The sequence below is a fragment of the Panulirus ornatus genome, chromosome 14, assembly GCF_036320965.1.
Source record: "Panulirus ornatus isolate Po-2019 chromosome 14, ASM3632096v1, whole genome shotgun sequence".
In the NCBI taxonomy this organism is placed as follows: domain Eukaryota; kingdom Metazoa; phylum Arthropoda; class Malacostraca; order Decapoda; family Palinuridae; genus Panulirus; species Panulirus ornatus.
The window spans coordinates 2083889-2096165 of NC_092237.1; the positions used below are offsets into that span (position 1 = coordinate 2083889).

Genomic DNA, 12277 nt, shown 5'->3' on the forward strand with positions numbered 1-12277 from the left:
CATATCGGACTCAGTTTGACCAAGAAAAAATGGACTATAACAAAACGATATTCATACCTTAGGGACAGAGGCCTTGTTGTGATTAATGACAATATGATAATAAAGAAGGGCAACAGTGGATCTGTTTCATTACCGCGAGTGTGTTGACGGTCGCTGGCAACGAGAGGGGCGATACCCCGCGGTATACCACCCAACTAAGATATCAATCATAGAAAATGACTTAAAAAACTTCATTGTAGAAAATTGTCATGTTATAAGGGGTAGCAGTAGTATTTAAGGTATCATTTATTTACATAAGGTTATGGATTTATGATCATTTTATAGGGATTAGATGTTCTCTCACGTATTGCTTATACAACATGCATTTCTGACAGTAGTCTAGATAATATAGATCCATCCACTAAACCCATTATAGGTTATCTATACACCCGTGTTCATTTTTTAGTTAAGTTTCCAGCAAGAACATGTTAATAGACCTGGCGGTCTATTAACCTGGCGGTCTATTAACGACCAATTTGAGAACCAGTCTGAAAAATTTAATCAAGAGATACTGATGACATCCACCGAGAGGTTGTTAGTATAACCCCTCATAACGAGGTTACGGGTCAGCTTCGATGATTCTTGGCTTAAGGTTCAAATATTCAAACCAGCTATGTTAGCTGAGGTAAACAAAAACAACATTCATATGCAAACAGTTATATTGTATCATATTCTAAGATACAACCCAATATGTTAAAAATCAATGTTCAAGCAGACAGTTGATGAACATTAAATGGCAAAAAGAGAACATATTTCCATATGTTTATAACTGTAGTTCTCACACTATAAGTATTAAAATATACCAAAGGAAATATCAAAGGAAAATTACTGTTATCATTTACAAGGTACTAATGAATAAACTTGGCCTTGTAGTTAAAGAAAAACTTACTGATGACACTGTAAGCTTTACTCAACGTATCATCACATTTGTTGTTTAGTATCTGTACTCATCACCCAAGGTTACCCTAACGGAGATTGAGAGCTAGCTGGCTTTAAGCAGAATCTCATTTTCCCCGTGCTCATAGGAATATATATATATATATATATATATATATATATATATATATATATATATATATATATATATATATATATATATATATATACTTTATAAATTATGTAAAATGTACTGGATTACAGCAAAACACAGATACTTATATCATTATCGAACTTGATTGATGATACATATAAAAAGAATAATCTTTATTCTTACACATGATAGCAAAGTGTGCATAACTAGTTTCTCAAGTGATGGCGATGAAGTTTCCGTAACAATAAGTGTTTTCTCTCCAGTGGTATGTGTGAGCTGCCAATGTGTTAGGCTTCTTGCGTCTCATGTACAGGAACATTGTCACCTTCCCATATACCAAGGCTGCCCGTGTCTGTCCCATACGTTCATCATCTGCCTCCTATCTGTACTAGACTACTTGAGCCTCCAAGACAGATGTAAGCGACGAGGGGGCGACTTGCCACACCTGCGAAGTCGTCTGTCGTTTATCCAGAGCCTCCTCGCTATGAATAACTGACCACTTAACGTCAACCGAAACTGCCTCGACCTAATCTTCTTGCACAGATTGTTCGCGGCATCGCGCACTTGCTCCCGGCTACCTCGCACCTGAACGGTGAATATTTTCATTTTAAAAAAAGGGAGAGAAACGGTTGCGTCTTCTAGAGAGCTATATGTGAGTCTTAGACTCCATTTATCATTAAGATAATCTTATATAATTTCAAACACTTCATTTTCTGTCAAAATGCTTCTCTCTCAGTATATCTCTACCACTGGTTACGTGATTTAGGCATTGTTGTATGCCAATGAGCAGCCATCTCGTGAACTAATACCAAGGCAATATCTATCGCTGAATTATCAGTGGTTATTATCATTTTTTTTTTCCAATACAAAGTCAACTCAAAAATGATCATTTGGTCTTGTGAGGGAGTCAGGGATCATGAAACGTTTTCTTTCTACAATATCAAGAGAAGAAATAAGATCAAAATTAACTTACATCGAGAGAGACGGTGAATGATTTTCCTCTGTGTGACACAAGTGACACTTTACCCCAGAAGGCTTTACCCACGTCCGTCAGCAGCCTCAGCAGCAGCACGTCCTCAAACTGGTGGCAAAGATGAAGTGGTTTTACTGTACAGGTGTACTGCAACGGTGGTACAACATAACGTGTATAAGCACACTTTAAGTGTGTGGAAGTCATCGTTTACTGTACAGTGCAGTGACCAGCTACCAAGATCATTCCCGGACTGGGAAATAAATCCTATGACAGGCGAGTAAACGTGAAAATATTTTGCTTAAAAAAAAAAGATAAAGGTTAAGAAGCGATGTACTACGAGTATTTCACATTACCAGGGGTTTTGATAATCTAACCTGATACTCAAGACATCTGATTTCACTCACAATAATGGCCAAATGCTTGACTTCGAATGAGGCAAAGTACTTTTTCTTTAACAAGATTTTTAGCCAATAGAATGATTTCCTAATTAGAATAGTTGAAAGCAGTTCTACAGATACGTTGGAAAGTAGACTTGATAAATATTTCGCTTCAAGTCTACGACTTACATCATTTCTGCGTATTTAGTCACAATGACAGTTTGTTGCGCTTTATGAATGACGTGTGTGCTTTCCAACTAACACCATGCTAATCTGCCTGACAGGGACCCACTGGGATGTTCCGGTTTGAATTCCTATGTATTATTATTATTATTATTGTAATTATCATCATTATTATTATTATTATTATTATTATTATTATTATTATTATTATTATTGATACTACTACTACTACTACTACTACTACGACTAATGATAATGATAATAAGGCATGTGTACGTGTAGGAAGAGAGGCAAGTGATTGGTTCTCAGTGAATGTAGGTTTGCCGCAGGGGTGTGTGATGTCTCCATGGTTGTTTAATTTGTTTATGGATGGGGTTGTTAGGGAGGTGAATGCAAGAGTTTTGGAAAGAGGGGCAAGTATGAAGTCTGTTGGGGATGAGAGAGCTTGGGAAGTGAGTCAGTTGTTCGCTGATGATACAGCGCTGGTGGCTGATTCATGTGAGAAACTGCAGAAGCTGGTGACTGAGTTTGGTAAAGTGTGTGAAAGAAGAAAGTTAAGAGTAAATGTGAATAAGAGCAAGGTTATTAGGTACAGTAGGGTTGAGGGTCAAGTCAATTGGGAGGTAAGTTTGAATGGAGAAAAACTGGAGGAAGTAAAGTGTTTTAGATATCTGGGAGTGGATCTGGCAGCGGATGGAACCATGGAAGCGGAAGTGGATCATAGGGTGGGGGAGGGGGCGAGAATTCTGGGAGCCTTGAAGAATGTGTGGAAGTCGAGAACATTATCTCGGAAAGCAAAAATGGGTATGTTTGAAGGAATAGTGGTTCCAACAATGTTGTATGGTTGCGAGGCGTGGGCTATGGATAGAGTTGTGTGCAGGAGGATGGATGTGCTGGAAATGAGATGTTTGAGGACAATGTGTGGTGTGAGGTGGTTTGATCGAGTAAGTAACGTAAGGGTAAGAGAGATGTGTGGAAATAAAAAGAGCGTGGTTGAGAGAGCAGAAGAGGGTGTTTTGAAATGGTTTGGGCACATGGAGAGAATGAGTGAGGAAAGATTGACCAAGAGGATATATGTGTCGGAGGTGGAGGGAACGAGGAGAAGTGGGAGACCAAATTGGAGGTGGAGAGATGGAGTGAAAAAGATTTTGTGTGATCGGGGCCTGAACATGCAGGAGGGTGAAAGGAGGGCAAGGAATAGAGTGAATTGGATCGATGTGGTATACCGGGGTTGACGTGCTGTCAGTGGATTGAATCAAGGCATGTGAAGCGTCTGGGGTAAACCATGGAAAGCTTTGTAAGTATGTATATTTGCGTGTGTGGACGTATGTATATACATGTGTATGGGGGTGGGTTGGGCCATTTCTTTCGTCTGTTTCCTTGCGCTACCTCGCAAACGCGGGAGACAGCGACAAAGCAAAAGAAAAAAAAATAATAATAATGATAATCGCAATAATATTATCATCCCAACACTAGGTAGGTAAGCAGAAAAATGTCCCTCCGTACAGTTCATGTTGGCCCACCACAAACTCCCCTCATCACCCTTACCTCTGATTGGCGGTTCCTCAGGAGCCACCTCTTGTTGCTAGTGAGGAGGATCATGACACGCAGGCTCATGAGATCCTCTGGGACGACCAGATCAGCAGGATACACGATCAGTTCTGTGGAGATGAACAGTTCTGATCATCCACTTACATACCACTGAGAACAACAGTTCTGGTCATCCACTTACATACCACAGAGAAGAATGATACGACGAGTTATGAGTTATAATTAATAATTATGATTATATCTGTAATAATGACTATTAATGATGAGGATGATAACAGTAGTTTTCGATAGTGATAATCCTATAAATGATAGACTGTAAAAATGATCAATAAGGAATGTCAAAGTATTGAAAGAAGAAATATAAATGGTAATGACAAAAATTGACCGTAAAGAGCTAAGATATTGGTGCGCTAATTAGTAAGGTCATGTGTGCGTGCATGGCCAGGCACGTCATGTGCGGAGCTTTAACCCAGCCTAGGGTTGTTGCTTATCATGCAACCAAACACAGGAATGATGAACAGCTGGGTCTGCTGTGCGTCGTCTATTCCGTGCCGAGGATCGAACCACTATACCACTGAGGTTATATATTTCATTTATGATCTTCAACTCATTGTTAAGGTCACGTCCTACTGTTCCTCTCACTAGCTGTGCTCAATCACACATCACTGTGTTGTTGTGATATCTTCACGTTATCAGGTTGTGTGTGTGATGATGTGTGATGAACCCCTGCAAGTGTGTGGGCCTCACCAAACAGCATGATGAACCCCTGCAAGTGTGTGGGCCTCACCAAACAGTCTTTTAAATTAATCCCGAAGAAAGATAAAAAAAAAAAAAAAAGCCCTGGAAGCGAAACTTGACCTGGAAACCCTGTCATGATGCAACCTCAGTGTTGCCATTTCTCGACCTCTCAACCCCTTCATCAAACGTCGCAGTGTTACAACAGGAACACACGCTAACCGCCTACCCCACTCCACTCCACCTACCATCCGTGAGGCCGATGAGGATCCAGCGGGCGGGCAGGACCGAGGCGAACGCCTTGATCTGGAAGGCGACCCCCAGCTGGTCGATGGTTAGGTCATCTATGGTGAAGGACGACACGTTCCCGTCCGCCACAGTGAACCTGGGGAGGTACAAGGAGGACCTCTTACTCTGACACTCGAGGCTGGAGGACGACATGATGCCATGCGGCAGTGTGAGGTGCACATATTGGAGGAAACTCTTAATATGATCACTTAGTAAAGTTAATAGAGATATGATGTCGCTTGTTATGATGTTGTCAGGTGTACATGTAAGAAGACAGCTGGGTACTGCATACAGCGGAGGAAGAAACGTAACACTGACTCACTTAGTGTTGCCCAAGATGTTACCACCGCGACAGTGCGTCATGAGTTCGACTGCTCCTTGCATGGTCTGGCCCTGGGGATGCAAACGAAGGTGTCAGTGACAGAGGCAAGGAACGGGAGAGGACAGAAGGAAGCCAGACAGACGGATGCACGACACACTAGGAACAAGCCTACGGTATGGTCAGGTGAAAAAAATCAATGCAGAGGATATATATATATATATATATATATATATATATATATATATATATATATATATATATATATATATATATATATATATATATATATATATTGCCCTGATCAGGTGATACAAATTCTATTCATGAGAAATCCAGAAAAAACTAACTGCAAATATTATGTGAAATCATTTAGGAATGAAAATGTACAAAATTGAATCAGGATTTGATAGAGTAATGAATTAACTTTGGGTTTCATAACTCCGTCAACAACCTCAGAAATATCAGTCATCCTAAATAAACAAGTTAACGTAGAGAGAATCTCTCAGTTGCTTGGAAGATAACCAGAAGGATCACGTCTGGTGATAAACCACAGCTACAGGTGGAGGCACTGGTCTCACCAGCAGCTGTGACTGATCCACGGCTTCCCCGGTGTCCAGGTCCATCAGGTCGACCCTGAGTGAGAAGTTGTGGTTGGCCAGCAGGAATTCTGACATGACTGACAGACTCAGCGATAGATTCCTTTCCTTGACACTGTGTGGGGCGGAGATTGCTCGTATGAATATTCTGCTTCCTGAGATCTTTAAAAAATGTCTGAAATGTATATCAAATGCTTCCATATTCACAACTGAGCTGTGATTGCAGGAAAACACACTCACTGTGCGAGTGTAAATTCCTGACTGGGTCTTGTTGGTGGAGAAGAAAATGATAAAGATAACGAAACACTGTGCAGACTACAGGGGTAGTGGATAAGTCAGTGATAACACAACAGCGGGTGTTACGACACTCATGTAAAATGGGTTTGGTGAAGGTTCTGCATCAGACATCCCAATGTACAATGGTAGATGCAGCGAGGATAGAGTGGGAGCTGCGGGCAGGATATAGCGAGAGATGCAGGGAGGATAGCGAGAGCTGCGGGCAGGATATATATAGATAAACCAGCAGCTGTGCTCATGCTAGTGTTGGTCTGCCAACCTGAAGGTAGCGTCGAGGGTCACGGTGAGCCTGGGCGCTGTGTCTGGGTGAGTGACGCTGAACGTGAGGTTGTACCCATCTCCAGGCTTATCTACGGACAGGTCCGTGAAGTTGGCCGCCCCATCTAAGTAAGGGACGGGGTTGATACCGAGGAGAGTGGCCCCGGCGGCGCCACCAGTCAGTACGGCCGTCACCATCCAGGGGTCACTAGTGTGTCCGAGGGCGGATATGGTCGACCCCTGCGGAGGCAGTAAATATGAGTAATAGGCAGTCATATCTATCACATACAATCATACCTATGTCATATAGTGATACCTACGTCATACAGTCATACCTATGTCACACAGTCACACCTACGTCATAGTCATATATACATCATACAGTCATATCTGCAACATACAGTCAAGGAAACTTGGACACTTTACTAATGTTGAAACCCAGGCTGCAGCTACCAGCAAAATGTCCCATCAAAGTCAGTCTCTCATGATATGAAGACGTGGAGCAACGTGTCGCCGGTGTTCCAGTGTGGCATGAGGAAACTGACATGCTACACATTATCATCATTCAACTTCAAAATAAAGTAGAAGATCAGAACTTACAAAATATCTCGATGTCAGTTACCTCCTCCTTCATGTACGAGGACAAAAGAATTTGTTCGTTGAAGGTGTTTGGAAGCAGACATTCAGTGACTCAGTACAATATCAATTATTTCCCAGCCAGGTTCACTAGAACAAGCTGGGTTGCGGAGGTGAAATGTCTATATGTTTCTCTTCATTGCTTGTAAGAAATATTGAACGTGATTAATGTATGTACGTATATACACATGATTTTCCAAGGCAATAAGTTGAAAGGTGGAGGGTTTGTGATGTACACCAACACGTATGTGTATGTATAACAAACATTCTTTAGTGAATGTTGCACGGCTGATTCATGGTATAGGATACTTCACATTAAGTCTATGTTCGTGAAGATGGGTAATCATTAATGAACACACTTCTGCAGGGGTTACATCACCAACCTCCCGCAAGACAAGCTTCCATACACTGAGGTGGGTGACTGGATATATTGCCTTGTATTGCTGGAAGCATAACACTGTCAGGATCAACGACAAACGTTCTTCTCACGTTCAACCTCAAACGTTTCTGTCACGATCAACAGCCAATGTTTCTCTCAGGATCAACAACAAACGTTTCTGTCAGAATCAACAACCAATGTTTCTGAATTGCTAGACTACCTCTCTCCGTGACCACACACGGCTCCTACTTACATTGGCGTTCTGGACTGTTATGGATGGTTGTGAGGCGAACACTATGTTGGTGGTGACCATGGCTGGGACGCCTTGCTCTAAGGTGGAGTAAGCTGGCTGGTCGTACGACGTGCTCTCCAGGCTCCTATTGAGGGCCTGCTGCTCCTGCTGCTGCTGCAAGTCGCTGAACAGCGGTCCGTCCTCGATGATCTGCGAGCCGAACTCCTCTGTTGCTGGGCCGTCTGAAACCTCTGGCGGCTCGATGGGGTCAATCACCTGCCAGGAATTGTAACAATAAATACCTCAACAGAATATCTGTTTTTAGTTAGTATGTAGATACCACCAGGAGGAGAATTATTTCCACAAAATATCCTCTGTTCAAGTTGTTTGAAACGATTATAGCACAGTGGTAACTAGTTACTAATACAACACCACCTTCATGCAGTGTTACCAAGAAAGTTTTGTTATCATTACCCGGACGGAGGCGATGGTGATGTTGCAGGCAGAGCAGCCGTCCGTCTGGAAGCTGTTGATGAAACTGCGGAACTTGCCCACCAAGTCCTCGTATGAGAGAAGGTCGCCAGCGATGCCCTCCTGGGCGGTGCTGTTCTCTGCAGCTGTGGCAGTGGGGACTCCCGCCACCTCGAACTGTATTGGGAAAGAGAGAGGAAATAAAGTAGTTAGTTATAATGACCGGTATGGTGAAGTGGGCTAACAATCACACACACACACACACACACACACACACACACACACACACACACAGGAACCTGCTCAACAAGATGATCATACCGAGAATTCATACATGAAAGTATCATTCAACGAAGGATTTAAATGAAACATATTGAGAAAATTTATGAAAAGGGCAAAACTTACTGAGAAAATGATCAAGTGGAGAAAGTATTCGAACAGAAGTGATGTCTGTACGTCCAGAGACCTGTCGTTGACAGAGGTACTCTTTCAGACGGTTGTACACAGGCAGACATGTTCTTACCGTCCGTGGACAGTAGTGTGTCCAGACTTCCGTCAGTTATCATACGTCCGTCATGGCCACATATTGTACCAGTGTACCCTGAACTGTACCGTCCCAGTAGTTCCTGCTGGAGACTCACCTCAACCTGTACCGTCTCAGTAGCGCTCCTTCTGCGCCTCCTCCTGGTATCCTCCCTTATGATGTTGGTGATCCTTATGTTCTCCAGAGACACCCCCAGCAGGCCAGCCAAGATCTGCAAGATGTTCTCATCGTAGATGTCTGGGTCGACGACGAGGCCGCAATTGAGGATCATGAGGGGCATCGTCTTGATGTCAATGACGTGGCCGCCACGGAGAACAACGTGCAAGAATTTTTCCCTCCGCTGGAGGTAGTTCGATCCCGCCCCCTAGTTAACGAGAGGGAGATAGCGTCAGTATGTGTGTGTGTGTGTGTGTGTGTGTGTGTGTGTGTGTGTGTCCATGAATATGCACACGAGACAATACTTGACACATGAAAGGCCTAAATGAAATGTTTTTCTTTCCCAGGAAATGAGAAACGAAAGTAATGCTGCTGTGGTCAGGATACAAGCTTAGACTCCAGCATGAGGCGAGTGATACAAGTTCAACACACTGATGGAAGCTCGGAGAATAATAGACGTATCATGAATACTTCTAACAACAGTATAATACAAGATTTATCATGAATACTTCTAACAACAGTATAATACAAGATTAACTTCAGAAAAATGTATCTTTCTCGTCTCAGTCGCCTGCGTCCCTCTGGCTACACCAGGTTAAGACGGGTTTTCTCTTCAGACTTTTCGTCTTTACTTCATCATTTGTCACCAACGTTACCAAGGGAGTGACACTTACCTGGGCGAGAGTGGGGAAGAATGCCTCAGGGTTGGCGGGATCCTCAGGGAGGAGCTGGTACTTCGGGGGATACTGAGTGTTGTCGATGTTGTTGGGCGGGACGAAGGAGTCGTCGACGTACACGTCATACCTCTGGGTCTTGGGGAAGAACAGCCGGACGACCACCGCCTCACTCGGGTCAGAGTGCAGTAGGTGCAACCGCAGATGCTGCAGAGACAGTCACTCTACTAGAGAATCCTCCACTCTACCTAGTATTTATCTTCTAAAGCATATTCTACCTACTTATCTACGAGAGATGACTCTACCTAGTTATCTACTTAGGTTCTACGCAGCAGTAGGTAGAGCAAAGCCTTATCGACCATCACGACGCGTCCCTCATACACACACACATCATCTGGCACTGTGGCAACTGTCTCAAGCTTCACCAATAGTGCGTCAGTCTGAGTGTCATGGCGAGGCGCCTCACAAGACGCCCCAGTACTGATTCTAACGTTAATTTGTTTATCTTTTAAAACAGACGAAAAAAAGAAGAAAAACATGTAAGACAGTAAAATGTCAGACGTCCGGGGATGAAGAGATCTTTCCATGTTTCCCACCTCTTAAAGGGATTTCTCTACGTCTCCTACCTGAGGGGGAAGGCCATTTCGTGTCCCTACCTATGAAAGTCTTTCTACATCGCCTACCTGTGGAGGAGTGCTGGTCATGGCCATCTCGTAGACGTAGCCTGCAGCCACAATGGAGTAAAAGGTAGATATACGTTCCTGGCAAGTGTAGCCCTGACACCATCCTCGATCCATGGGGCCGTTCAAAAGATCCACATACCCGGTCGTTCCTGAAGAGGTCAGGAGGAACGTCAGAGGAAAACACACACACCGAAAGAAAGACGTTTGGTATCTTTTTTTTTCAGTGAGTCAGTGGTGAAGGTAAGTCAGTTGGTTGGAAGTTGAGGAAGATAAGGTCACTTGGTCCAGAAGGTTGGTTACCTGGGTTGGCGATGAGGGCAATGGGTGACAGACGACGGATCTCTGTGTCGGAGTCGAGGCTCTCGATGACCAACATGCGGTGCTGCAGGCTGGTGCACTTCCATGCCTGCCACATCGGGGCGAGGCTGCACGAGCCGTCCCGGACGATACCTGTGGTGGCATGGAAGAGTCAGAAACCGACTCAAGGGATAATAGCGCGAACTTAAATCCTGACGGTCCGTGACGGTTGGCCAGCTCTCGGACTGTCTGGTACTACGAACAACACTGGGGTTGTAGTTTAAATCATAACACTATAACCCCTGATTTGTGGTTCTCTGTGTTTGACTAACCTTTCTTGTCTAGTTACATACAGCATTTTCTGGTTTCATGCATCAATCAACGAGCAATGAATCATATCTACTGATTATCTGAATGGCCAGTAACAGCCTGATTTCCCTAACGACTGACTTTTCCAGCTGGAAAGCTTAACCTACGACAAAGCGAAGCAGTTGTTGGAGAAAAGTTTATCTTTAAGCAAAGTTTTAAGAGATATTGGGAACTTATCCTAAACCCTTGAGAACAATAGTACGATCCTTAAGTATGATGGCGTAACCTTTAACTTGACCCTATGGTGTCGAGTGAAAGGCAAAACCATCATGACCGAGGGTCACATCCTCCTGCAACATGAGCCAGGTCTCAGCTCACCCTTGTTGGGGAACTTGTCCTCGGCAAGGATCTGGGACCCATCCAGGTTCTGCTTGAGGGGTACGGGGATCCTGTAGTCTCCGACGCCGTGGCTCTGGTCACCGTCCCACTGGTGCTCGGCCTCGGAGATGACCGTCGCTTTGACCGAGCCTGCGGGAGGAGATGAGGGAGGACGTCACAAGGGAACGTCTCCTGAGGCCCACGGGAGGCTTCCTGGGGGATTGGTATGCTGGTCTCCTCAATACCCTCTCAGGTATTACCTCTCCTGGAGGCCTCCTGTAGAAGCTAAGGGAACAGATATCTAATGTGTCGAGGTGGTGTAGGGCTCCAGATAAGAATAGCCTCTGCGTCACACAGAGGGGTTCCTCCTCCAGACATACTCGAGGTAAGACTATAAACACAGTGGGCACATAGTAGCATCTGTCCCTCACGCTGGACTTGACACACTCTTGATTCCAAGACGCCAGCAAGTCTGTACACAATCATGACGCTGCATATACTACACACTCTAGCTATCATACACTTACTACTGACACTATACATACTAAACTATAATTTACCACACCCTACACCCAGCTCCACTCATAACCAAAGACTCACCCAGGAGCGAGCCATCCATGTCTTGAACAAGGACTTTCTTGTGTCCATCACAGTCCATGTCGACGCAGTCGGAGGGGTTGACGCGGTTCAGGTTCGCCCTGAGGGAGAGACAACAGGTTCTCAGATGCGCTGATGACGAGAACCAAGACACATTATCTGTAACACCGTAGAACCAGCTCACAATGTTATTTGGAAGACTGGAATACCAAAGAGTCGGTCTGTAACGTTATCAACAGAGGTGGACCACCACGAAGCCCGTTCACACCGGT

The 12277-nt window shown here is 44.1% G+C and overlaps 1 protein-coding gene across 1 annotated transcript in view; it reads right to left on the reverse strand.

Moving 5' to 3' along the window:
* Positions 1-680: 680 nt before the first annotated feature.
* The window catches only part of LOC139753147 (fibrocystin-L-like), a 58859-nt gene continuing 47262 nt past the window's right edge, over positions 681-12277 (reverse strand). The window contains 15 exon segments of the mRNA XM_071669315.1: positions 681-1654; positions 2043-2150; positions 4151-4263; positions 5137-5273; positions 5499-5569; positions 6077-6209; positions 6651-6889; positions 7918-8172; positions 8371-8544; positions 9009-9275; positions 9742-9948; positions 10425-10573; positions 10725-10874; positions 11409-11558; positions 12009-12106. Coding sequence (XP_071525416.1) covers positions 1463-1654; positions 2043-2150; positions 4151-4263; positions 5137-5273; positions 5499-5569; positions 6077-6209; positions 6651-6889; positions 7918-8172; positions 8371-8544; positions 9009-9275; positions 9742-9948; positions 10425-10573; positions 10725-10874; positions 11409-11558; positions 12009-12106 — 2443 coding nt within the window. The 3' untranslated portion in view covers positions 681-1462.